The sequence below is a fragment of the Suricata suricatta genome, chromosome 1 (assembly GCF_006229205.1).
Source record: "Suricata suricatta isolate VVHF042 chromosome 1, meerkat_22Aug2017_6uvM2_HiC, whole genome shotgun sequence".
Classification (NCBI taxonomy): Eukaryota; Metazoa; Chordata; class Mammalia; order Carnivora; family Herpestidae; genus Suricata; species Suricata suricatta.
This window is the reverse complement of record NC_043700.1, coordinates 119,516,518-119,544,381: the sequence shown is the minus strand read 5'-3', so window position 1 is coordinate 119,544,381 and position 27,864 is coordinate 119,516,518. Positions and strand designations below refer to the sequence as shown.

At 35.6% G+C, this 27,864-nt stretch overlaps 1 protein-coding gene across 10 annotated transcripts in view; it reads left to right on the top strand.

The window, feature by feature from the left end:
* Positions 1-27,864, top strand: part of PDLIM5 (PDZ and LIM domain 5) — a 219,668-nt gene that overhangs the window by 95,279 nt on the left and 96,525 nt on the right. For 6 of the 10 annotated variants that reach the window (XM_029943118.1, XM_029943115.1, XM_029943117.1 and 3 more), the window contains exons 4-5: positions 23,371-23,413; positions 24,996-25,414. In XM_029943118.1, coding sequence (XP_029798978.1) covers positions 23,371-23,413; positions 24,996-25,414 — 462 coding nt within the window. The remainder of the gene's footprint in view (positions 1-23,370; positions 23,414-24,995; positions 25,415-27,864) is intronic. The other 4 variants (XM_029943120.1, XM_029943119.1, XM_029943116.1 and 1 more) reach the window with 1 other exon arrangement.

Below are 27,864 nucleotides of genomic sequence, written 5' to 3'. Positions count from 1 at the left end.
AAATTTTATTAATTGGTTTTTTGAAAGAGTAATATATTAATATTGCTCAAAGTCTAAAGCTTTTGCAATGAAAATTCTTTTTCCTTCCTCCTGTCTCAGTCACCCAAATTCTCTTCCATAGAGTGAAACATTTTGCAGCCATATATATTTTGATTTATAGTTTTTATTTATTTAATTTGAGAGAGAGAAAGCAAGCACATGAGTGGGTAAGGGCAGAGGAAGAGGGAGAGAGAGACTCCCATTAGCACAGAGCCTGACATGGGGCTCAATTTCACAAGCTGTGAGATCATGACCTGAGGCAAAATCCAGTATAAGATACTTAAGAGACTGAGCTACCCAGGCTCCTCTGTACCTAATATTTTTTACAGAGGTATTTTATGCATGGAAGAGTAAGATATATGTACATTTTCATCTCTTTTCCTACAAGTGGTACATTCTATGCATATGCATACTGTTAGCTTTAGCTTATCTTGGGGATCTTTCTGTACCAGTAATAGGAACTTGGCTCATATTAAAAATAAGTACATTATGTTCCATTTTATGAATATACAAAATATATTGAACCCCTTCCCTATGGATGGTCATTTAGTGTGCTCTTAACAATGCTGTAATGGTTTACTTTACATATGTTTCATTTTATATATGTGTTAGTATATCTGTGGGATAATTTTCTAGACTTGGAATTGGTGAGTCAGAGGGTATATCCGTTTTTCATCTTTAGAAGGGAGCAGACCCGACAGATGTCAGAGGGCTGTTTGAATGAAGTGTTGTGTGTACTCTGTTAACATTACTTCTCTTTTTTCCCTCCTGTAGCACTTATGGATATTGGAGGGCATGGGTCAGCTGAATGAAACTTGAGTCCAACTTTTGAGACGTCATGAGTGGCAGCATTGTTGTTGTTTTTAATTTGCCTGTGCCCATAAAGATAGAATGAGTCCTCTGGAAATTGTTACATGGCTACCCTTCCCCAGAAGTAGTTTGTGCTTTAGAAATAGAAGCAAAATTTCTAAAATATCTTTCTTTTACTTCAAAACATCTAATTCTTTTTTTTTTAAACATCTAATTCTTAATAGTTACTTTATATCTTTGACATGTCATCATGTCATGACAAGATTAAAAACAGTATCTTTGATTTTTTTTTTTTTAAATCACTAGCAGAGTGGAAAGCAGGCACTTTCTTGTCACCCTACTCTTCTGTCTCACAGGTGTGAGTTTTCATGGAATGTGAGAGATAGTCCTTTATGAGCACAAGAATTTAAGCTGACATTTATTTTCCTTGGGCTTCAGTCATCTTCTTGAGTCTTTTACATATGACTATGTCATCAAAATCTTGAGAGTTTTTACTTTTAGAATTTTTTAAATTTGAACTGAATTTTGGGCATTAAGCATGTTGACATTCTTAATAGTCTTGAGAGTTTTGTATTTTATGTGTTTGAGACATCAGTCTTGAATAGGGTTTTTTTTTTTTAAAGTTTATTTTATTTTGGAGGGGGAGGGCTATTGAGAGAGGGAGAATCCTAAGCAGGCTCTGAGCTGTCAGCACAGAGCTCGATATGGAGTTTTAACTCATAGAGACATGAGTTCAAGACCTGAGCTGAAATCAAGAGTCAGAGGCTTAACCAACTGAGCCACCCAGACTCCCTTTGAACAAACGGTTCTAGTAACCTTTATTGTCTGAGGTAAACTTTGCCACTGGGTGCATGGAAGGATGATGAAACTGAGGACAAGAGCCATGTGCTAGAACACTTGTCACCTAATTAATAATAACTAAATCATTGTTCTGATTTAGATGTATAAACTCCTATAATGCTCATAGCATCTTCCCTCTGAAGTCACTGATACTGTTATTCACCACTTATAGAGCGATTCACCACTTACAGAAAGATTAGTAAATCTTAGTAAACAATTAGTAAATTGTTAAATGTGCTTTGAACCTGGCCTGACTCTAGAGTCCATACTCTCTTTCTATGGTACAGTACCCTTAGTTTTATTCATGTCTCTTTAATATGATCTTTTGATGCCTTTAGGGATTACTGAAATCTAAATGACTGTCAGCTTAGCTCCCTTCTACTGCCTGTGTCTCCCTGACCCTTTACACCACACAAACTACACACACCCTGCATAAATGCCCTATGGTCAAACCACTGTTTGACTGATTTCAGTTTGTATTTTGGCTCACTTTTTAATTTTCTCGTTCTTTTCTCTAAAGTCAGTGCCTGGTTTTTTTTCTTTTCTTTTCTTTTCTTTTCTTTTCTTTTCTTTTCTTTTCTTTTCTTTTCTTTCTTTTCTTTTCTTTTCTTCCCTCCCCTCCCCTCCCCTCCCCTTTCCCCTTTCCCCTTTCCCCTTTCCTTTCCTCCCCTTTCCTTTCCCCTTTCCTTTCCTTTCCTTTCCTTTTCTACCTTGCCCTTTTCTGTTATAGCCAGTTGGGCTTGTTACCCTCTAGTATTGTTCAACTTCATTTTGAAATCTTTTTCATCGTTGTCACCTGTTACTTATCAGTGTTGCATAGAGGCTGTAAACCTCTTAGAGCACCCTTCTCCTTTGGCACAGTGAAGTGAGTAGTCACTTTTCTCAGTTAGGTTTATTTGCTCTGGTTGTTAGAGGTGCCTTGTTTATTATTGGAGAAGGCCTGTTCTTTTGCCAGCTACTTTCCTCATTTATTCTTAAATATTCATTCATTAAGCATCCCTGGGGCAAGTTCTATACAACTCCTAGGAAAACTGAGATTGGTATATTACAGCATTGTCAGAAGCCATGGACTCTGCAGAGGTCTTATACATATCATGATTCTAAAACTCTTCAGTAAATCTTAGGAGCAGACATCCTCAGTGAAATGATAATTTGTATAAGGGTTTGCAGAATATAAACCTTCTATTTATATGCTTCCTTGCTGAAGTCAGTGGGAAAATATCCAGCATACACACAATGCACACATATTATGTGAAAGTTATATAATATAATATTATATTAATTGTATAATGAGTCAATAGAATTGTTACCTGAATACAGTTCCTTAGTTTGCTTATTTTAGAAAGTTTGATTCAAGACATCTCTGTGATCTTAAATATCATTCTTGTCCTAAGCTATGATTGCCTATGAATTATTTTTCTATATAAAACATTTTATTTTCAGGTTTTGGATCAAAAATTAAGATATTTCAGGAAGATTTATGCATTATCTATTAGAAACCTTTCAATTATTTTGTAATAAGTAAACACTTTGAATCACAGAAGATGAGAAATTTAAAAGACGTGTTATTAGCAAGACTTTAACATATGCTGTTGTCCTTGCAAATTTATTTTAAGCTCTATCTGCTGTCACACACTGAAAGATGCAAGGAAACAATGTGGCTTTGGCTGGAGCTTATCACTTCTCAGAATAACTTTGGTGTATTATCTTTAGTGGCATTTTAGCTTAGTTGGCCCACTTCAAAATATCCATCACAGAGATACCACAGATTGACTTAAACTTTGATGACTTGCAGTTCCATAATTGTCTAATTTTGGAACCCTTAAAGTTTGGAATTGAAAAACTCTAGTTTTGAATTTCTATAGTATCTAACAGCAGTTCTGTATACTTGAGGGGATAATTCTAATGTTTGTAATGGTGTTTTTATTTCTTATTAAAAATTATTCATCATAATATTTAGGCATCTTATTTGCACAAACATTACCAGAAAGAAATCTATGTATACCCTTTCTTGGAAATAAACTCTACCTGAGCTATGAGGTTGAAGCCCTTGTCAGAATAAAATTAAATAGATACAAAAAGAACTATGAGAATGCGAAATGCCAAAGAGCAACTAAAAATAATAAAAGCTTGAACTTAACATGCCAATTTAAAACTTCAAATGAAAGCGTAAACGTTCAAGAAGAGTTAGAAAATTTGGAAGAGTAAAGCGGGGGCATTACCCTACCATGTATCACAATGTAAAGCTAGAGGCAGTGTGGAGTGGGTGGTTCGAGGCTGCAGAAACATTTCAATGCTTCTGTTAGAAAAAAAATTTATTCTCATCTCAGAGTTTTCCAGCTAGTCTGTCTCCAGCTCCGTTTAATCCTTTTTTTTCCCCCCAGTGAAGCTATTTAATTTATTAACATTTATTTAGTAAACTTACTATGTATCTGTTTTATACCAACTATTTTGTCACATGCTCGGGATAGAAAGGTTAGTAACCTGAATGAAGACTGATAATGATAAGTTTACTGTTTGCACGGAGGCTTGTAATAGACTTGTGCCAATGATGGATCTTAATGAATTTATGAGTGTGCAGTAAATCAAAGAGCGGCATCCCTTAGATTCTCTGAAATCAAGGCCCTGACACTTTATTGCACTTAAGAAGCTTGAAACAGATTTGGGGTTTTATCCGCAGAGATTTTGACTTTAAAGTCAAGTTTTTCTCACTTCCACAGCCCATTTGTTTAACACGTGCCCTTAGTTTCTGTTTATTTCATCTCCCCAGGTAAATGTTAAGAAATCTTATTCAGCCACGTGCCATCTCCTACAATACTCAGAGCAGAGTCTTACCAAGTGATGTTAAAATATTCCTAAACATGAGGAGTTAAATCCAGGCAACATTGGTTAATGGTTATCAAACTAGCCACGATGCCCAGCACACAACCTATGAAGGAACAAGATGTAACAGCTGATGTCAGCTCAGAAAGCAAAGTTTCCTGTGTTGTTTAGTATAAATTGTTCTCTACGAGGAAATTGGAGGAGTGGAAGAAGTTTCCTATCTTTTTGCATTAGAATATTTATCATTCATTTTCTTAAGAAGGGCTGGTTGACTTTTTTCCATTATATGAACTGATTATTTCTTACATGTTAAATAGGCAAAGATATTGCATAATAAAATTTGCTTAATTAGGGTGAGATTTTGACTGTGCCTAATGATTGTAATGCTAGCTTAATCACTGTTCTGAGTAGCTACCTAATACCCAATAAGAATGTGCTCTAGTTGAGATGACTTGTGGATATCAACATGTGTTTTATTACAGTGATTAAAAAAACAGACACTTTGATGATTATTGTTTATGTATCATCACAGTTAACTGTTTTCAGAATCTGAGGAGCCTAATCCCTTTTATAAGTCATATATTTCATTTAGTGACAACTGTTTCTTGACAGTGTATTACATACTCTAGTATAATTTTAAAATATCCACAAGTTGTCAGGTTGAGTGGCTGAGGGATTTGTTTAAAGAAATGTGGGCAACATTCTTGTGGTTGGGCAAAATAGGGAGAAAATGAAAATATTGTGTAAAAGATATTTAAAAGCTTGTATTATGAAATGGATTATATCTGAGACTTCGAGTCTGTTTGTAAAATAAAAACAAGAACCGACTAAATTCTAACTCTTTAAATGTTGTCTGAGTCCCTTAAAGAGACAGTATTAAAATTAACTAATAGTTATGCATTCTGTGAGTTTAGTAGAGCATTTGTAGACTAATTAAATGAAAATATATATAAAAATCTTTTAAATATAGGAAAATTTACTCTAGGTAAAATTTCATTTTAATCTGTAATGTTATATAAATGTAAGTCAGAATATAAAATTTTTCATAAGGAAAAACATGAGAAAGACCAGATTCATCGAGAAGGAAAAGATCTTTTTCCCTTAAATTTTGCCCTCATAAAATAGTGATATTTGATATTGGCTAAAAAAAGATTGATTTAGCTTTGTAGGGTAGAAATGGGGGGAAAGGCACATCAGGGGAACATCAGGCACACCCATGACATGTTTGTAGAGCCTGGAAAGGGCAGGGCAGGATTGAGTGACTTTAGGTCGACTGCTTTGAATAGGGTACCTATCTGGAACAGGTGGAGAGAAGCTAGAAATGTAGTATATGTATGTTGATAGGTATGCACATTTTTGTGGGCTTCCTTTGTTTATTTCCTCCATCCCTCCATTGCTACCTCCCTCCCTTCCTTCCTTCCTTTCTCCCATTTTTTAGTAACCTCCACACCCAGCATGGGGCTCCCACTCACAACACCGGGATCAGAGTCGCATGCTCCCCCAACTAAGCCAGGCATCCCTCAGTAAATCATTTTCTTATGTGATATTTGAAATTATTAGCCATACATTCTTTTAATAATGTTTGTATCACTAATGTTACCTTATTTCATGTTTTAAATCACCAACTTACTTCTTACATTAGCTTTAGTTTTATCAAAATATTTTATGCAAATGGTAAAGAAATATAAAGGCTTATATGTGGAAAACCGAACAGTTCCTCTTTTGCCCTTCCTTTCCCTGGTCTCTTTCATCAGAGGCAGCCAATATTTCTCATGGTATTTACCTTCATATATCTAAATAATACTCATCTGCTAACTCTTGAATCTTCAGTCTTAATTATATTCGCTGACTTCTTGTTATGGTAGGTAAGAATTTTCCCTGGCGGCTCTACTGCTCTTTCCATCTGGTGAACATTGGAAAGATTTAATTTAACAATAAATTACTAAGTCGATTTTCATTTTCCATTTTGGAAAGATTTAATGTAACAGATTTTTAAAATCCATTGTCAGTCTTTTCATTCTTGTAACAATATAAATATTCTTTAAAAATTTTTTTTTAATGTTTTTTTATTTATTTTTGATACAGAGAGAGACAGAGCATGAAAGGGGGAGGGTCAGAGAGAGGGAGATACAGAATCGGAAGCAGGCTCCAGGCTCTGAGCTAGCTGTCAGCACAGAGCCCGACGCGGGGCTCGAACCCACGAACGTGAGATCTGACCTGAGCCGAAGCCGGAGGCTTAACCAACTGAGCCACCCAGGAGCCCCGTCTTGTAACATTATAAATATTCTGTGCTGAGCCAAACTTTGGGAGAATTTCTTGTCTTGGGATTCAGGAAGAGAGTCGACAGTGTCCCACGAAGAGCACTTGCAGGAAGAGAGGGCCCTGGGAGAGTATGTGAGCCACTGCCCCTCTCTCTGCACCAGGGGCCCTGGAGCCCTCTCCTTGCCACACTGCACAGCTCTCCATGTGTTTTGTTTGCATCTGCATGTTTGGAATCCAGTTCTTTATATAAAAAGAAATTCACTGTTTCTGAGAGTATATATATATATATATATATATATATATATATATATATATATATACATATATATATGTATATATGTATACACACACACACACACACACACACACACGCACATATATGTCATTGGAAGACAAATGGCCTGAGTAGGTTTGTGGGAAATGTGAAAATATTTTCTGAAAATACTTTTGTAAAACAAAACAGAACAGAATCTCTTCTTTTACATTCTTCAGGTATTTATTTATACTGCTCCACAGTACAGTGTTATCTGCTCAGATAGTGTTTTTGTAACCACTTGGTCCAAAAAGTTTTTAGGAACAAGACACTCCTCTTCCCTTTTGTTACTGCCCTTATTATCTATCATCTTTATAACAATTTTTGTTTCCATATTTAAAACCAATTAATTGTTTTTCTTTGTGTTCCTTTTCTTGAGTACATGCTGTAATCCCTTTTAAAGGCCGTCTTCCTTGGAGAGATTATAAACTCATTTAAATTTAAGGGGCTTTCAAATTAATGCTGTTGATTTCCTCCATCTCTATTATCTTTTGTTCCCAGCATATTTCTTCCTAAGAAAATACTTAGTGGCTACTGTCTGTTTGTAAAACAATTACATATATGGTGTAGAACATTTGGAAGATAGAGAAAATAAGACACTCATGCCGTCTAGAGAAGACAAACATTCTCGATATGCTCTTCTGTTCTGACTGCATGTATGCACACAGATTATACATTCTTTCAATGTATTGTTCAGGAATCCAGAGTTGAGTGATGTAGACAGTGTACCTGCTGTCATGGAACTGCTATAGTAGCTAATAAAGCAGACAGTCGACATAATAACATAATTATTCAATTATAATTTTGACAGGTGTATATGGTATAAGAACACAGTTTTAAAGAAGGGAGTAGCATTATCAAATTTGTGAGCAGGATTAATCAGTTTAAAGAAAACATATTGACATAATATAAAATGCCTCTGTAATATGCGTGTGTATATACAAACTTGGGTCTCTAATGTGTATAAATTTGCCAGATGTTTCTCTTTCTATGATATTATGGAATTGTGGCCTAGTAGAATTGAATATTAATGAGAAGTCATTCTGCTTTTAATGTTATCTTTAGTATGTAAACTTTTCATTTGAATCTTTTACTTTACTTGCTACTAAAGTACCAGATTAGGGAAGTAAACTGCTCATAATGAATTTTCCCATGACAGTGACATATGATGATTACAGTGTTAACTAGATTCATTTTATAAATACATGGAAATGCTATACAGATTGGAGGCTGTATTTATCAACACAAGTCATAGGTGCAGTGCTGCATTAATATACACATATTACATCATTTAATCCTCTAAATAACCCAGTAAGAGAGGTGGTAACCTCTTTCACAGATGAAGCAATTAATTTAGAGAAGTTATTTAACTTGTACTGACTTACGTTGTAAAGATAGTATTGAGATGGGAGTCTTGCTTGGTTCCAAATAAATTCATGCAATTTTAATTTTCTTGATACTATGCACTCTCCTTGTAATGGAGGTAGATGAATAGGAAATATATCCATTTCTCAAATGAGAAAACTGAGACATAGAAAAGGCTAAGATTTCAACTATAATAGAAAGGACAGTGAACTAGTTGTCAACCTTTCCTTTCTGAACTTAATTTTTTCTGTTTGTATATAAAGAAAATTCATCAATATCAGATTCTGTCCTAAAGTGTCCTATGGTGGTGATACTAGGAGGCCAGTGGCCATTCTGAGTTTTTTGCCTATACTTGTACTTAAGCTGGAGAAGTTGTACTTTTATTTGGCTGTGTATATTGGATCTTGAAATACATTCCAAGTATAACCAAGGGTTATAATATCAATCTACTTTGGTAACAAAAATTTGGGCTTTCAGGGTTGGCTTGTTGCTTTACTTTTATTCTAGGTGAGATCATAAATCATTGTTCTATTGTATTTTTCTATAAAATGAAATATCAGGGTCTCTCTCTCTTTTTTTGGTAGTAAAAATGTAATGAGGATTAAGTTATGTAAGTGTATATTGATCTTGAATGGTGTTTTTAATAAAACCATGTGTTTGGTTTCTGCAAGTAGTTATGATGAAATTTTTTGTCTAAAACATTTCAGCTGTAGTAATATTTGAGTCCGTGTGTAGATATTTATGCTCCATTTTTAAAAAATGTTTATTTACTTTTTTTTTTACTTTTTAAAATGTTTTTTTAATTTATTTTTGAGAGACAGAAAGAGACATAGTGTGAGCAGGAGAGGGTCAGAGAGAGAGGGAGACACAGAATCTGAAGCAGGCTCCAGGCTCTGCGCTAGCTGTCAGCACAGAGCCTGACACAGGGCTCGAACCCACGAACCGTGAGATCATGGTCTGAGCTGAAGCTGGATGCTTAACTGACTGAGCCACCCAGGTGCCCCTATTTACTTATTTTTGAGAGAGACTGTGTGCAACATGGGAGCAGGACAGGAGCAGAGAGAGAGAGAGACTGAGAGACCGAGAGTCCAAAGCAGGCTTGGAGCTGTCATTGCAGAGCCCAATGAGGGGCTTGAACTCACAAACAGTGAGAACCTGAGCTAGAGTCAGATGCGTAAACAGCTGAGCCACTCAGGCACCCTATGTGCTCCATGTTTTTGGTAAACTACAGAAAATAAATTTATATTATAGAACAAAGTATTTTGATTAGTAGGAAACTGTGATAGTTTGACATAGACCAAATTATTATTTGACCAGAAAACTTAAAAATGAAAAACTTTATTAATGATTTAAAAAATGTCGACGTTATCTAAAGTCAGTCTAGATCTATGTAATCCTTTGATTTCTCAACTCTTTTCATATCCAGTAAATAAGTAAATATTCAGATTGCAGCAAACATTTTTAATGACTTGAAATGGAAAATTGTAATTATCTGAAGTGGATCTCCTGTCTAGTGCTATTTTTACAAGGATGCTCTACCTCTACAAATGTTCCTTCTAAATAACTGGTTACTTATAGCCATGCTCCTCCATACTCCAGCACATTTTAACTGCTGCCCTTTTTCTTCAGAACTCACAGAAGACACATAATTAAACAAGAAGAGCAGTGAGTCATGCCACATCTTGTTTTTGTAAAGACACCAAAGCATAAGCATATGTCAGTCTTTGCTTTGGGGTAGGTTTCCCTAGAAAACAGGAGATCAGTGAGATGCTAAATTGCAATTTTATGTGACAGCTGAAAATAAGGCCATGTGTTTAAGTAGCCAAACTCTTAGATGTTGTGCATGTCAAAATGGGAACAAAATTTATAATGCTAGTTTAATTTCCTTAAATATGGATCTCAAGATTAATTGAGGTATGTAGCTCACCCACAGCCTTGGGTGTGACCTATGAACATAGCTGTTAACTCTGATATATAATTTTTATATTTTATTGCCATATGTGACTGAGTTTTTGGATTATAACCATTGGTGCAAATGAGAGAGAAGGAAACACGTTGGATATACCATAACGTGCATGCTTTGGCTTTGGCTATTTGCGTCATCATAATTTTTTTTTGTTTGTTTATAGAACTTCAGTAGTTGGCAGCACTTCTGGAGAAAGTCTCAATATGCTGGATTTCTTCATGGAGTTTGGGAACAGAGCTTGTTCTCTGGCCAGTCTGTGATGGTTTCTTATCTGTGTTGACTGTGATAGTTTCAGAGGCCTCCGGAACCACACACTATCCCCCAGTGTTGCCTCTGAGGGCAAGGACACATAATTACATGCCTTGGTGTTGTCCTTGGACCTTGGATTCAGTAAAGTGGGTGAGTGGAATTTAGAAAGGGAGAGTCGTTGACTTCACCTTGATAATTCAATACTTTCTCCATTTAACTTCTCAGAAACACACGTAGGCATCACCAAGCCTAGGAATGTTGCTAGCTGAAAGAACTGTTTACAAGACAAGTAGACTTTAGTTTTACTCTGGGGACATACGGGTGATTCTCTATATTGTGAATGATTTAGAATGGGATTATTTTCTAGTTTGAATGAGTTTATTTTCTAGTTCGGTCTGAGTCTCCTCTTCCACCTTGTCTTGGGTAATAATACATTCCTAGGGAAATAAAAGAATTAGCTAATATAGAGAGATATCCCGAATGAAAAAGGTTACTGTATTATACAGACTGTATTAGAGAAGTGTTCGTGATCCCCTAAACTTAAAGGATCTTCTGGGCCAGTTGGTCTAGTCGTCTCCTAGGAAGGAACTCTGAAACAGTGGAAACAGTGCTGCTGTGTGAACATCACCATCAGGCAGCCCATTCCAGTTAAACAACTCTAATTAAGTGTTAGTCCTTCTAATTAAAAATCTCACTGTTGGTATTCATTCAGCAAGAGCATTTTAGAAAAGCAGCCAAATGAGTTGAATATCAGTTAGGGGGAAAAAATCATTGTTGTCTTAAAAGGAATCAGGAACTTTGATGCCAAAGCTATATAAATACTTCTGTGTTTGTTGTAAATTGTTTTGTTTTGTTTTGTATTATTTTAAGGTCACAGTATGGAGCAACTTGTATGTTTTTCTATGGACTGGTTCCGATCCTTTGTGAAGTCTCAGGTCCTTCTGTGAATCTAATGAAGAGAAGTTGATATGCTGGGAATCACCTATTCCTGTTCTTTAGAGATTTTTTAGGGGATGCTTAGTTAGCATCACTGTAAGGGAGACATTAGATTAGAGGATGTGTTTTCTCTCACTAAAGAGTCTAATGTATATATATATATTTCAGATTATTTGTCTTCAGAGTTGGTAGGCAATTAGTGTTTGGCTTCTCTAAATGTTTGCACATTGTCAAATAGGGAAAACCTCCACCATCTTGTTCAATGTAAAGGACTTGCTAGAGGATGTCTTTGTTGGAACAATACATGTTGTAACCTATGGTCATCATCTCTTTTCTTCTCAGTGATTATAATTCTGCCAGAAACAAGTTTAGTGAGGTTGAACTTTACAGACATGCCCTAGTCAAAACGCTGTGTTAATTATTGTTGTTATTAGGTCTGTTTATTTTGTTCCTTTGAGCATATTATTGAATGCTGCAGTTTTCAAAAATTAAGACTAGTTTGGGGCTTCTAGATGGCTCAGTCAGTTAAGCGTCTGACTTCAGCTCAGGTCAAGGTCTTGTGGGTCAAGAGTTCCAGCCCTGTGTTGGGCTCTGTGCTGACAGCTCAGAGCCTGGAGCCTACTTTGGATTCTCTGTCTCCCTTTCTCTCTGCCCTCTCCCACCCGTCTCTGTCTCTGAAAAAAATAAACATTGAAAAAAATTAAAAATTAAAACTAGTTTAATGTGTTTAATGAATGGACTGGTTCAGTTCAAATGAGCTACTATTTGTGTGACTACTGTTATCTAGCCATCGTGTTTACTGTAAGACCTGTCAAGTTTCCAGATCCTTCTGTGTATCCTGCCTTTGAGTCAAGATTAGTGTTTATCAAAATGAGGCTGATTGTGCATTTAGTTTTTTGAGTCAGAACCAGCATCTCCCCTTCGTCCCTTTTTTGTTTTGCAAATGAAAAGGACTAGAACAGAAAATATTTTAATGAATGGCACATGAAAATGTGTGTTTTGATGATTCATATTTGTACTAGGTAGGTCATGCTATAAAATATATTTCTGACTGCATATTATGATTAAAAAGTTTGACAACAGTGGTCTACGCCGCTGCTACTCACTTGGCAGTCCTTGCACACTGGTGCCAGTTTTCACTCTTGTTCCTGGTCTGTAGTGAGAGAGGTACTGAAATCGAGAAGAAGCATTTAGTCATTTTTGAAGCACTTACATTTGATCAGTGGATTAGTCCCATGGAAAGGTGTAGACCAGCTTCAGGGTTACTGAACTTGCATGACAGGTCAGTATACACTGTGAGTTGTGTTCGAGGGTCATATTCTAATACATTAGATCCAAATAGTGGTGGAGGGAATTCCCTCAAGATAATAAACTTACTTTTTTGGTAAAATAGGTAGAATGTGTTGCTAATTTGCTACAGTTCCAGCTTTTCTTCCTTTGATCAAGCTCTGAATCGCTGACAGCATGGAGCCTGCTTGGGATTCTCTCTCCCTCTCTGCCTCTCCCACTCTGTGCTCTCTCATTCTCTCAAAATGAATAAATAAACTAAAAAAAAAAAAGTAATACTTTGTTAACATTGGGAAGCTTTTGAATTCTAGTGCAGCCTAATTTTACAATAAAATTCATTGAAATATTAATCAGAAATCTAAGTAATACTATTCTGTTTTACAAACAAAATTCAGTGTCTGTAAACACAATAGTTTCTTAATAAATAGAGAAAACATTGAATGAATTTCGGTCCTTTCTATGTGATAGTATAAATGTGAAGTTAGTCACAAATAATATAAGAATTTTAAAGAAATGAACAAATATTTTACTGTTTGCTGGCTTTGAATTTTCCATTTTTAGATTTAGATGCTATTATTATATTGAATACTTTGAACTAATTTAATGAGATTCAGTGGTGAGGATGTTGGACAAGATTCTACTACTGAACTGATAAATGTGAAATTAGGGTATCATTTTAAAGTAAACAAGGATAGACCTGATTTATCTATGGCTAAAATAGCCACATTTGATCATTAATTTTCAAATTCCTGGACTCTGAGTAACTGCGTCCAGAGTTTCTAAAGACCTAAACATACCCCAAATTATTTTTTGAGAGTTAAACAAATGGAAAAACCTAAGTTGAGACCATAAAGAATGAAAAGTTTTCATTCCTGTGCTTTCCACAAGACAGCCGACTGACTTTGTTTTCCTAATAAGGCTATGCTAAACACTGGAATGCTTGTCCTCTTGAATTTTATTGAAATACCTAAAAATACTCACTTCACACAAAAGAAGTTTGCATTTTAATGTGTTTAGCCTATACAAAAATAGAGAAAGAGATGTATCTGGAAAAAGGTAGTGGCAAAACTGTGCTCCCAGTATTCGTATAGGACAGAGAGCATGTAAATATGAGCTTCAAAGAGTATTATCTCATACTCTGGGTGTATGAAGAACAAATTAGGTATTTGCTGTTTTCCATTTGTATTTGGTTTGTCTCAGTAGATTTAAGATTTGGGGCAAGGTTTAGCCCCCTCTCTTCCCCTTCTTCTGTAGTTAGTAAGTTTATACAGTTCAAACATATACAGACTAATTTATTGCTCAACACTGTATTTAGCTTTAATCATTTTTAATTTCAGATTTGGATTAAACTTTGTTACAAAATAGTGCTATGTTTAGGATTACTTCTCCATCTCACTTAAGGAGTAGAAGACCAGGACCCCGTATTGGTATAAAGTTGCCGCTGTGCTCTGGCTCCCAGTTTCCTTCTCTGGCTGTGCCTCTACTGCCCTTTTTCATCCATTTCTAGTTTGTTGCTGTTTTCTCTAGAAACTTATCCTGGTAGATAATTCGGTTTGATTATAACAGTGTATAATAAGAAACAATTTCAAGAGCTCTAGGGTCAAATCTTCTATATAAGGAGTAGAAGAGTACTACCTGCCAGTGCTGGCTTTGTGTCAGTCACAAAGGTGTGTTACATTTGTGACCTCACTTCATTCTCAAAACAATTCCTCAGCGGAAGGATTATCATCCTTATGCCACAAAGAAACTGTACAGTAGCTAATTTATTTTTGGTAGCCTAGCCTTGCAACCTTCATTTAGCTATTTCTCCTGTTTCTCAAAAAATTCCTCTGTCAGTGAAGAGCTTGATAAGAGAAAGACTGAGTATAAAAAGCAGGCTGTCTTTGTCTTTGTAGGGCTCTATGCTTTTCCTAAAAGGTAGTAAACAAACATTAGGTTTATGAATTGTGCCTGCTTTTATACTACTTTTATTCTACTCTCTAGCATCTGATGCTTATCAGGGTTTTCCTGAAGCAGATAGTTTTTTGTGAATTTAAAGAAGTCTGTGGAAATCCAATTATGCATATATTTTGTTTGGGATGCCCATTTTCCTAGTATAAATGTTTTTTTTTAATGTTTTATTTATTTTTGATACAGAGAGAGACAGAGCATGAGAGAGGGAGGGGCAGAGAGAGAAGGAGACACAGAACCGGAAGCAGGCTCCAGGCTCTGAGCTGTCAGCACAGAGCCTGACACGGGGCTCGAACCCACAAACGTGAGATCTGACTTGAGCCAAAGTCAGATGCTCAACTGACTGAGCCACCTAAACATTGTATTATTAATAGTTCCACATACAATTTGTAGAAGTTGAGAGAGGTTTTTGTTTTGTTTTTATTTTTTTATTATTTAAACAATTTTTTAACGTTTATTTTTGAGACTGAGACAGACAGAATGCAAGTGGGGGAGGGGCAGAGAGAGAGGGGGACCCAGAAGCAGGTTCCAGGCTCTGCACTGTTAACACAGAGCCCAATGAGGGGCTTGAACTCACAGACCAAACCGTGAGATCATGACCTAAGCCAAGGTCAGATACTTAACCAACTGAGCCACCCAGGCACCCCTGTTTTGTTTTCTAAAGTAGGTTCCACGCCCAATGTGGGGCTTGAACTCACAACACTGAGTAGCATGAACTGAACCAGACAGGTGTCTTGAGATAGATTTTTAGTAGCTTTTATCATGTATTAGCAAATGAACTGAGGGTGCTGAGTAGTGGAGTTAAAAATAATGCTTAAAATTTCATCTTAAATCAAATAGCATTAACCTTGTCCCTTCATCAAGCATCAGTATAATTGCCAAGTGGTGTGAATTTTATTTGAACCAGGTAATTTAGAAGTTTAGATGGATCATTTGATTGCAAGGAATATGAAAGTTTGAGGTAGAGGGGTTAAAAGGAATCGACAAGTAGCAACCACAGAAAAAATAATGAGAAGCTGAACTCTCATATTTTAAAAATGTTTATTTCTTCTTGAGAGAGAGACAGAGCATGAGTTGGGGAGGGGCAGAGTGAGATGGAAACACAGAATCCTAAGCAGGGTCCAGGCTCCTAGCTGTCAGCACAGAACCTGACAAGAGGCTCAAACTTACAATCCGTGAGATCATGAGAGTTGAAGTTGGATGCCTAACCAAGTGAGCCACCCAGGTGCCCCTAAACTCTCGTTTCTTATACCTGTCAGTGTCTGAACAAATTGTAAAAAGGATTTTTTTTAAGGCAGCATGATTATGAGGCTCGGAGTTCAAAAGAGCTGTGGTCATGTAGGATTATTTCCTAGAAAGTTTGTTATAATCAAAATAATTGAAGTGATCTAAACCAGAGGTTGGCCAAATTTAGCCCCTTGCCCACTCCTGTTTATATAAAGTTTTATTGGCACACAGACATGTTCATTCAATTACATTTGTGTCATCCTTCTTGCTCTGATAACAGAGCTAAGTAGTTAAATTTAGTATCGACCATCTAGCCCTTTATGATAAAGTCCGCCATTTCTTAAAGGAGCATATAAAATAGATTTCTTATTTAAAACTTCTATTGAAATAGTATTTTCACTGTAAAATAATTTTACCTATAATAAGAACATATTAGCCCGAACTTTGAAAATTTCTTTTATTTAAACTTGAACACTTCAGGATGCCCGGGTGGCTCAGTCAGTTAAGCATCTGACTTTTGCTCAGGTCATGATCTCACAGTTTGTGAGTTTGAGCCCGCCACATGGGGCTCTGTGCTGACAGCTCAGAGCCTGGAACCTGCTTTGGATTCTGTCTGTCTGAATGTCTGTCTCTGTCTCTCTGCCTCTCCCCTGCTTGCACTCTTTCACTCAAAATATAAACGTTCAAATAAAAATTTTTCATTAAAAAATGAATACATAAACTTGAACACATCTAAAATGTTACACAATCTTTAACAGCCTTTTTGGGTAGAAGTTATTTTATAAATACTAGTTAGAAAAATGCATTTTTTTCCCCATAAGTGATTCTGAGGTTGTTTTGAGTGTGGAAATGAGGCACAATGGGCAGACAAAACTTCTCCAGTTAAAAATGTTCTTGTGGAAATAAATGTTGAGTAAAAAAATAAATTTCTTCCATCTAGAATCAAGTACATTAATGTAAAATTTTGCATTTATCACTATCCTTATTGACTTATTATTTGTCCCCTTCATTAGAATGTAGATTCCAGGCAGCGACCTTCTTTGACTTGTTTATCACTATATTCCCAACATCTGGAACAGGGCCTATGGCTTCATAAATATTGATGACAAGACAGATGAAAATGTGATCTCAAGTGCAAGATGTCAACTAACACACAAAACTGTCACCAAAACTAGTTATTCAAATTGATCAGTATTCATACTGAATTTCCGAAGATCTTAATAGCATTGAATTTGTGAACTTGAACCATAAAAAATAAAGCAGCATACCATGAGAAGAAATTTTGTTAATTTGTTGACTCCTTCTGGGTGAGATGGATGTATTAGAGAAAGGAAAATGTGGACATTGGCATTAATCTTGGCATTAGCAGTCCAAATTATTTGACATTTCTGGACTTTATTTCTGAAACTTAATGTACTGTCTGTAAGGCCTTTAATTCAGTGTTGAGCTCCTAGTAAGGCCCAGTAAATGGTAATGTAATGTAACACTTGCTGGTAGTATCATTATTTGTATAGTGAGAAATACCTTATCATTTTAAATTTAGCCCAATGCTGTCTTCTTTATTCTGTCCTCCAGACTCCAGCCCTGCCCTGCTCCCAAGTAGTGTAACCACGTGGGTTAGGCAAGCCCAGTACAAGTCCTTTCCTACCTTGCTCCCTCCCTCTGTCCTTCTTTGGCTTGATTTAGAACTGGTTGATGAAAATTTCTTCTCAAACCCCATCTCTGACCATCTGAGAAGGATTTTACAACAAAGCCCCCATCCTTCCATATGGAAGTGATTGTCAAGTGGCAATTGCTTGTTCTGAATTTATCAGAGCCACACCCAATTTCCAGCCAAGCCTAGGCAGAGTGGGTCCAAGGTACTCAGATGGGCTCCAAAGCAATTCCCTTGCTTCTGTCTTCCTACCTTCTGCCTCTCACTGTTCAGAATCTGTCCAGCTTTGGGTTCTTTTGTCCTTTCTAGAGGAAGACGAGTACTCTGTTAGTTCCCATGGTAAGGTAAAGAAGATGCAGGGTGAGAGAGAAATCGAATGTGAGACTCTGCATATGAGTGCATGTGTATCTGGTGTGTATATGTGTATATATATATATATATATACACATACACACACACACACACACACACACACACACATATACCGTGTTACAGTATACTGATATATAACTTCTTTGTACTTTTATTTAAAGAAAAGTTAATCTCTACATATTCCTAAATCCTTTAGAGAAAAGCACTGATACATTGCCATAAGTGATTTAAATGTTTAAGGTCCGAGTTTGCAAAAGAATAGACTGGAAGTATAATAAAATATGGGGGAAATCGTTTAAAGGAGACATCTCTCTGCACACTTGAGTGCTCACTTTTTCCCCTCTGGAGTTGCTTTGTTATTGCAAATTGACAACTTTGCAATTAAAGTGATTAATGATGTACCCTAGTGTTTATGGGTCTTGAGGTCAGTGAGCCCAAAGATGGCCATGCTGTGGGAAACTTAGATAGAGCTCATCTCACAGAAGAGGAACTAAAAATCCTCCTGTTTTCTGTATGATTGTTTATGAGTTAAGTTTATTAGATATAGTTGAAGGAGTCACCCAGACACAATGAGTAATGTGAATAATTTTTATCAGTCTAGTTTTGTTGCTTAATTCCTCATTCTTAAGTAGCAGTGTGAACATGCATTGGCTGCTTTATTAGCTCAAAGCACATCATTTTATAAAGCAGTGTTAGAAAAATACATTAAATCATTAAAAATATAACTTAAATATAACACGATTCATTTGGTGTTCATAAGATGCAGTTTTGTTTGAATCTAATTCTTGATAGAGCTATTGCTTATTTATGGCATTATTTTTCCTATACATTATTGTAACCAGGGCATCACAATTCTAGTTTCTAACAAAATCCATTATAACATAGAATTCCTTTCAACTCTTTGGCCTGAAGTTCTGAAACTGCTTACAGTGCATCAGAGATTTTTATTTTGGATACTGCTCTTAAAAAATCAGTCAGCTTTCAAAGTAGATTGTTATAGCCACACTGATGGCTTTGTTCTTTGAATTCCTTGAGCTGAGGATAGTACTGGGCCAAGGCACTAGTCTCTCACCATCATGGCTTACTCCCATACAGTGGCTTTGCACTAACAGAAGAGAGGACAATAAGCCAATTGTTGAGCCCATGGCACTAAGCCATTGCCAGGATCTCTGCTGGTTTGAAACACACACACTCCACCGAAGGCACTTGTGACGATCACTGTGGTCCAAAGGGAGCTATATTATCCCACTGCCTATTTCTTAGGATTTGAAGAGAAAAATGTAGGAATAATTTTTAGTAATTATACCTCAGCTTTAAAAGCTGCTTATATATTTTATTTAAAATCTATTAGATTGGCTTTTTAAGTAATCTGTGACATTTCTAAGGTAAAGGAGCAGATGCTCAGTCTAATGTGTATTTTTTTTTAAAGAAAGACAACTGTAAAAATCTTAGTTTTGAGAAATAGGTTTTCTTATATATTAGGAGTTTCTTCTCAGGGTATGTAGGAAATACATATTTCAGTTTGGTGAAGGAAATGGGATTTTCTCCCCATAAATGTTGATTAAATTATGCTCATAATCTTTGGGGGGGGTCTCATTAATAAAGTTGAAGATGAAGAAGACACTCTGCATGACAAAAGGTTTTGAGGATTGTATGGATTATAATATTTCTTTTTCTTCATTCTAGCTGCTTCTGGGAAATTTAAGTAAACATTTCAGACTTACAGAGATTTACTTTCTTTACTCTTGCTTTAAAAAGCAGTATCCCAGAGGGTTTTCCCCCTAACTTCAGTCTTGAGAAAGATTTTCTAAATAAATGAGTGCTCTAAATAGATCAGTATGCCATACTTCAAAGGGACATGAACAACAATCTGCAATATTTTCTTCCTTAGGCATTTAAAGGCTCTGAGAAGTTCTCTGGCTAACACGCTTATGTAACTTGTAAGTTTTCCATAGAACTGTAGTAACAGAATCTCTTTCTTCTGTGTTTTGAAAAGTATCTTCCTGTGAAACGTACTTTGAGAAATAGTCTTACCTGGGGTAAAAAGTAGCCATGTATGTAAGAAAACACACGCAAGAGAGAGAGGAAAAAAAATACTCATAGAGACCCTCTACTAAAATGTTAAGTCTGTTTCTGTCTACTTTTTTTCATGCTGGCTATGTTCTTTTCTTTCTTCCTTTTGTCACTAACATCATGAAATTAACATGTTATCATGCAATTCAGGATTCTTTCAAAGAATGATTTTAATCATTGCATGTTTCACTGTATTGTTATATTGCAGTTAACCATTTCCACATTGTTGTTTATTTAATCGATTATTACCAATTTTTCACTGCTGTAAGTTACACTGTGGAGAATTAATATCTTTATACAGAAAGTCTTTTCTATACTTCAGATTATTTACTTATGATAGAGTCTCAGAAATTATTATTGTGTCAAAGGGCACAAGGTTTCTTCAAAGCTTTTTTATAAATAAATACCAAATTATTTTTCAACAGAGCTGTAATAGTATGTAGTTCTTCCAGCAACATAATCTTGCAAACATTATGTATTAACATTTTTAAAAATCTCAACACATTTGAGAGCAAAAGATGGTATATCTTTGTTATTTTATAATAATTCGTGAAGATTGATTTTGTAAAGCTAGTACTAATGCTGTTCGTTAATTTTGCAGATTTCGTTTATCATATGTTCTAATTTCTCAAACCACAATAGTTGAAGTGTCACGAATATGTAATTAAACTTAAATATATTATATATAAATTTAAAATATATAAAATTATATAAAATGTGTCATGTGATAGAATATCTTTAAGTAAGTATACAGTTTCAGTGATTTTATGACTCATTTCATGGTCATTTAAATATATAAACCCATGGAGCTAATTTACATCGCATCTGTCAACTATTTGATATTTCATTTTGAGTAAGTCTATTTTTTATCTACAAAATTATGTTTGTGTTTTTAATGTGTAATGGACACAATTCTGGAATTTGAGGGTGTGTTGTCCATCTTTTTTTCTGACTGCTTGTCTTAGTTTGGGTCATTGCACTTGTGAGACTTTATCAGAAGGCAAGCAGGGTGAACAGATTCAAGTTTAAGATTTTAAGATCTTTTGCGAATTCAAGATTTCAAGCAGTATTTTTGTAGAGTCTTCAGTCCATTAAATATTTTAGGACTCATTATTATTCTGTGCTTTCTCAACAACAAAAAAAGAGGTTGGATTCCAAAATTAATGAAAACTAGCCATTGTGAGATTCTTATTGTTATTGCTAACATTAGTTAAGAAGTAACACCTAAAAAAAAATGAGAGGCTTATTTTCTTAGAAATGGGATATATGTATTTTATTCCTTTTGGAAACTTGGTGACGGTTAAACATTTCTTTTTATAAATTGTTATTAGGTTGCTAGAAGGGTTTCATGCACCTTTAAGCATCCAGATGAAAATGGAAACCATCCTCTATGGCAAGCTTCCAATAATATCTTGGGTGGTTTTAATAAGTAGATCCTTGTGATTACATCTTATTGTGAAATTTCAATGAAAGGAAGATTCCACTGTTCTGTACTTGAACTTGTTTCCTTTGCTTATTATAACAACCCTGTAAGCTAAAAGAGAAATTTGAGAGTCTACTTGAGAGTACCCATGGAAAGTTATGCAACTTCACAGAGGATAATTCTATATTGTAGTAACCAAATGTTAGCATCCATTGTAGCCTCTCATTAGGCTAGCCAGTTACAGTCAGTGCTTGCCCTAAATAATCAAATTAGTTGTTACTGGAAAATTCAGTTGCTGCTAAAAATGTTGATTAGAGTTCATTATTAGGGTTGTACTCATGAAGATCAAATATCCTATGAAAGCTTCTCTTATCGGTGATCTGTTATCTCTCTCCGTAAGTAAAACAGTCTCATGGTTTGTAGCTTAAAATTGTTATCACTCATTTTCTTACTATGGTTACATTTCTTGAATTTTGCACTTGATATCTTATCTATAGTCTTTTGTTATAAGAAGAGTCACATTGCTTCTGGCATTATTACACATAATATATACCTTAAGACTGGGTAAATAGCCTTTAAATTACTAGCTTTCCTGTTATCCTTGACTACAACTTATATATTGTAATATATAAGAATGTCGACCAGCTCTACCCTGTATAATTTAGTTACTCTAAAGTTTGAAATACTTCATCTGAAAAATGGGGATAATGATAGTTGTTGCTACTTTGGTTATTTGTCATGATTATATGAGATAATTACTCTCAATTATTGTTACAGTTAGTCCATGCTAATCAAAAAGATAATAATACAAGAAAGCATATATTAAAAATAGTTAATTTAAATTCAAATTAGGTTCTTTGCATGGATTTTTGCCCTTCTTTTCTTATTCTCTCCTTTCCACACTCATTACTGTTGACCTGTTACATGCCAGGCATAGTGCTGACATGGACACACAAGTGGGACTTGGGCATTTCCTTCACTGAAATTATAGCCTAATGAAAGAACTTACAGTTTCGTTTTAGTATATCAAATATATTAACTTGCATAAACACTTAAGAATATAAATACACGGGGTGACTGTGTTGCTCAGTTGGTTAAGCTTCTGGCTTCGGCTCAGGTCATGATCTCACGGTTTGTGGGTTCGAGCCCCGCATCGGGCTCTGTGCTGACAGCTTAGAGCATGGAGCCTGCTTCGCATTTCTGTCCCTCCCCCACTCATGCTTTGTCTCTCTGTGTCTCAAAAATAAACATACATTTAGAAAAATAAAAAAAAGAATATAAATACAAAATAAATACTCATTGGGTGACTCAGTTCAACCAGAATTTATTCAGTATCCTCACAAAGATATATCCTGTGGATGTATTCATCGATTTTAGGAGGAAAGACAGGTACTATTGGAGATGGAAGCTCAGATAAGGTATATCAACTACCCAGGGATGAGAAAGTCATGTTTATTATACTTTTCCTTTTTTGGGGGAAATAACCATAATTGAAAGCTTAAACACCGGTGCATCAAGAAATACGATTGGTGTTTGTCTTTCCTCATTTGAGTAAGTAAAGAACGAATGAATACTTAGTGTATAAGGATGTTGGTACTTGCAGCATTTTGAGTTACATGAGTTGATTAATTAGATTATAAATAGTCAAAACTATGAATTGTGAAACTATAAATTCTGATGATTTAATATATTAAGGTATATACTAATAAAAATTTCATTAATTACATGTTTCTAAAACTTACATTTTTTTTTCTCCTTTCTCTTTCTTTTTTCCTTTTCAGGGCCCCTGCTACACCCAAGCCTGAGCCAGTTCCTGTTCAAAAGGTGTGTTTCTCATCTAGTATTGCTAGGTTCCTACCACCTGATAGTGCTGAATCACTGTCATTTCCATTTCCTGTCTTAGGCCAGAGTGACAATTTATAGTTTCAGTACAGTTTTCCTCACAGTTCTTTTCCTTAAAAAATTGGGGGGGGGGAATGGAACATTATTAGAGTCTATAATTATACCTATATTATTAAATCATGTTTTTCAGGGCCATATATTATCAATAACTTAGGTCCACATTTCTTACATCCACATTCACTTTTAATTTGCCTAATTTAAGTCACATATTTTAAAGAAAATAAGTAAATGCTTACTGAAAATGAGTATCACAAGTCTTAGATAACATTTTATTAGTAGTATTAATAGATTTTTAATTACATTTTCAGAGTATTCTGGATTCGGTTATGGTCAAGTACCTTTTTCTCCTTATATATATCCTCAAAATGTCCCCAAACCATTATTCTTATACAGCTGGTTTATACTTTTGGGGGTTTTCACCTTTATTTTACTTGTGCCTTTTTATTAAATTATATATATATTGATGTGCTGAGACATTAAGCTACTTCCCTCTTCCCAGTTAGCTTCATTATGTCTATAAGATTAATTGAGAATACTTATTTTTTAAAACATAATAGAGCCACCATTGTAGTTTTTTTTTTAATTTGATTGTTTTTCTTTAGGATGGTACAGTGAATAGAAATTTATTTATGAATGCATTAGATGCTTAACCTGTTCTTTTTTTTTTTTTAACTTTACACTTTTCCGGAAGAGGGATTTGCAGATACAAATTATGTTAATTTTAGGAGGAATTGACCTTCCTTAGTAAATTTTTCTTTGACAAATGGCAGTGAGGAAACATCTAAGATCATTTTTTTTCTCATATAACTATTCGCTATTTATTTTGGAAAAGGGAAAGAATTTTATTCTGTCCTCAAATAATATCTCAAAACCTCCCAGAGAGAGAAACAGGTGGATTGTTGAGATTTTTCTTTTAGGTAAGATCCTCCTCCAAAATGATTCATTAGAATGTGCACATTTCTGAGTTAGATGAAAATGGTCTTTTTTCTTCTGTTTTAACATTAAAAAAAAAATTGAACACTTAGAAATGTGCTGCTGTTTCTGCATGAATCAAAAAATTATACTCTGGAGAGTAATTAAACATGTTTGAAAGATGAAATAATAATCAAGACTCTAGATATTTCAAAGTAAATGTTTTACTTAGTGATATTTTGTTTATTGTGGATGTTTAAAATTTTTCCTTTTGGAAATTTAAAGTGTATATTGACACGTATGATGACGTGTTTAATCCTTTTGATAGTGTCCTACTCTTACTTCCTAAATATTTTGAAACTTCATTTTTATAAAAATAACATATACTCATTGTGTGCATCATGTTGTGCATGTTGGGACCAGTTGGCATGCATGTTATGCTCATCATTTTTATCTAGAAACATGTAAAGTTTTTGGGCTGCTAACATGATTGTGTTTGTCTTTTTAAAAACTAGCTTTGTGTTCTTTTCAGTGAATCTACCTTGCATGTATTTGGTGTGTTCTTGTGTATGTTTATTTTTATTTCACATAGGGAGAACCTAAAGAAGTAGTTAAACCTGTGCCCATTCCATCTCCTGCTGTGTCCAAAGTCACTTCCACAACCAACACGGCCTACAATAAGGCACCGCGACCTTTTGGTTCTGTGTCTTCACCAAAAGCCACGTCCATCCCATCACCATCGTCTGCTTTCACCCCACCCCACGCCACCACTTCATCACACGCTTCCCCTCCACCCGTGGCTGCTGTCACTCCTCCCTCATTTGCTGCATCTGGACTGCATGCTAATGCCAATCCTAGTGCTGACCAGCCTTCGTCTGCACCGAGCGCTGGTAAACCTGCAGTTAATGTCCCACGGCAGCCCACAGTCACCAGCGTGTGTTCCGAGACTGCTCAGGAGCTAGCAGAGGGGCAGAGAAGAGGATCCCAGGGTGACAGTAAACAGCAAAATGGGTAGGTGGCCAAGGGTGCTTCTGCTCTTTATCCAAACTCTTCTTTCAGGCAATTTCCAGGAAACCATCTGTGCCCCTCCCCCACCCCGCCCCAAATCAACTCTTCTTTGAAGGAAAGGAGATGAAGTTTCATTTGCTTCATTAACATGTAGCTTTATATTATATACATATGGCACTTTGTGCAAGGCAATTATAGGTTAATCAGAACCTAAATATGTGTTTTGATATGTTATGAACCATGTAACATACTCTACTCTGTCTCCAAGTCCTGGCATAACAAGGAGCAGCTGGCACTTATAATGGAAGGCAGATCTTGAATCTTTCTTTCTCAATTTTTCCGTCCTTTTATTAGTCACCAAAAGTTTAAACAGATTGGTTAAAGTGGTGTCGGCTTATGTATCTCACCCTAAGAAGAGAGGAAATGAGGAGTTTGAAAGCTTTTTTTTCTTGGGAAGTAGTCTTAAGACAGAAAACAAATTTAGTTTTGACTCATGTCTATGTATGATGCATTAGCTTAGGTCAGATAGCCAGCAGCATTCTTTTCAGATAAGCTTAGGCTAGAATGTAGTCTGTAAAAGCAAACAGTAATGGTAGAACAGTAACATCAAAGGATGCTTCACAAACATCAGAAGCAACGCAGAGAATATTTTCATTGTAAAGGTTTTTCTCAAATGAATGGATGTACAGAAGTGGGCACTAAATACATGATGTCAGTGGAAGTTTTGAAAACCCATTCCTTATGATTTTTCCCTTTTTGAGATATTTTTTAAAAATTGAACTCCATTTTCAATAGCCTCCATTTATAGATGGTCATTTTATTCTTTTTGGAATTCAGTGACTCTACCTGAGGCCAAAGTCATTTGTGTAAAATCATTTAATCAGATTTATTGTGACCAAAAAATACTTTAAAAGGGAAATCATCTACATGCATGATGGCTTTTACCAATGCCAGTTCCCAGGGAAGGATAATTAAAATAATTGCGTGGATGGGTCCTTTCTGAGGTAATCCCTTCCGAATGTTAATTCGAGGGCTGCGCTTCTGTAGCGCTGCTGCCATGGCAACTCTGGGGCTTTGAAACAGAAGGTGGCAGGTCTCCAGGGCTGCTGCGGAGGGAAAGCGCAGGAGGTCTGTAAGAACAGCTACTGGTCCGAACATACGGTTTTGTGGTTGTGGGTGGCTTTTTAAAGTTTTGACATGTATACTGAGTAAAAATAGTGTCATTCAAGAAGGTTATTTCTTCTTTTATTTGAGGAAAAGAAATAGTTTGTAGTGTTGGACTGTATTTTTTTGTAGGTCTCTTTTCAGACAGAAAATTTTAAACTAATCTGTAGATATTCTGAAAAGAAAGATGCTGCCTGGCAAATTGTTGGCCCCACAGAAAACTAAAAGCAGAAGTTTGCTATGTTTATGAAATTCCAGTTTGTCTATAAAAACTTCCTGGAAGAAGTGTCTGAACAAACATATTTTCTTCTTATTAACATATCTTGAAAATTTTTTTTAAATATTTGTTCATTCTTTGAGAGAGAGAGAGAGAGAGAGAGACAGAGCATGAGTGGGGGGAGAGGAGAGAGAGAGAGAGAGAGAGAGACAGACAGACAGACACGGAGACACAGAACTCGAAACAGGCTCCAGGCTCTGAGCTGTAGCACAGAGCTCGATGTGGGACTTATGAGCCACGAGATCATGACCTGAGCCGAAGTCGAATGCTTAACCGACTCAGCCACCCAGAAGCCCCAAACATATCTTGAAATGTTTAAGATAGTCTTCTGAATGGAAACATGTAGAGGTAAATGTAAACTGAGGTTATAGAAATGTGTACTTCATTTAAAATGTGAAAATATAAATATGAAGCTTAAGTTTTTGTTTTATAACTACAGCTTTGATGATTACATTTAAATTAAGCTTATTATTTTCAAAATGAAACTGTAGGCAGTGGCGTAGTAATAGGGCCTCAATGATGGCTTTTTAATCAATGGACATGTGATTACTGAGCCTGTGCCTGTGTCTAGCTCTGTGCAAGGTTCAGGAGAAAGGGGGTTACTACATATTTTGCATCATTAACAAGCAAGTTACAGCTTTGTATTTGCAAACTGGGTATATTTTAAAATAGCTTGATTTCAAATGTCATCCAGATGTCAGACAATGAAAACTTGATTACTCTGGAAACAAAGTATCTGCCGTGTCTGTGAAATTCTACAACAAACTTGCAGTGCCATTTCTCTTACTGCGTTTAGATTAGAGACACCAAAAATAAATCACTTTACTAGTCAGTGACGTGTCATTTTGATGAGGTGTTTCGTGGTATTGATGAATACGTTTCCTTCATCAGGCAGCAAACTTTTTTCTGAAATCATTGTCAGACTATTTACTATGGGATTATTAATTTTTTCATATTTTTATAATATTACAAAAGGTCTGCAACAGAATCAAAGTTGGGAGTTGTTACTTTT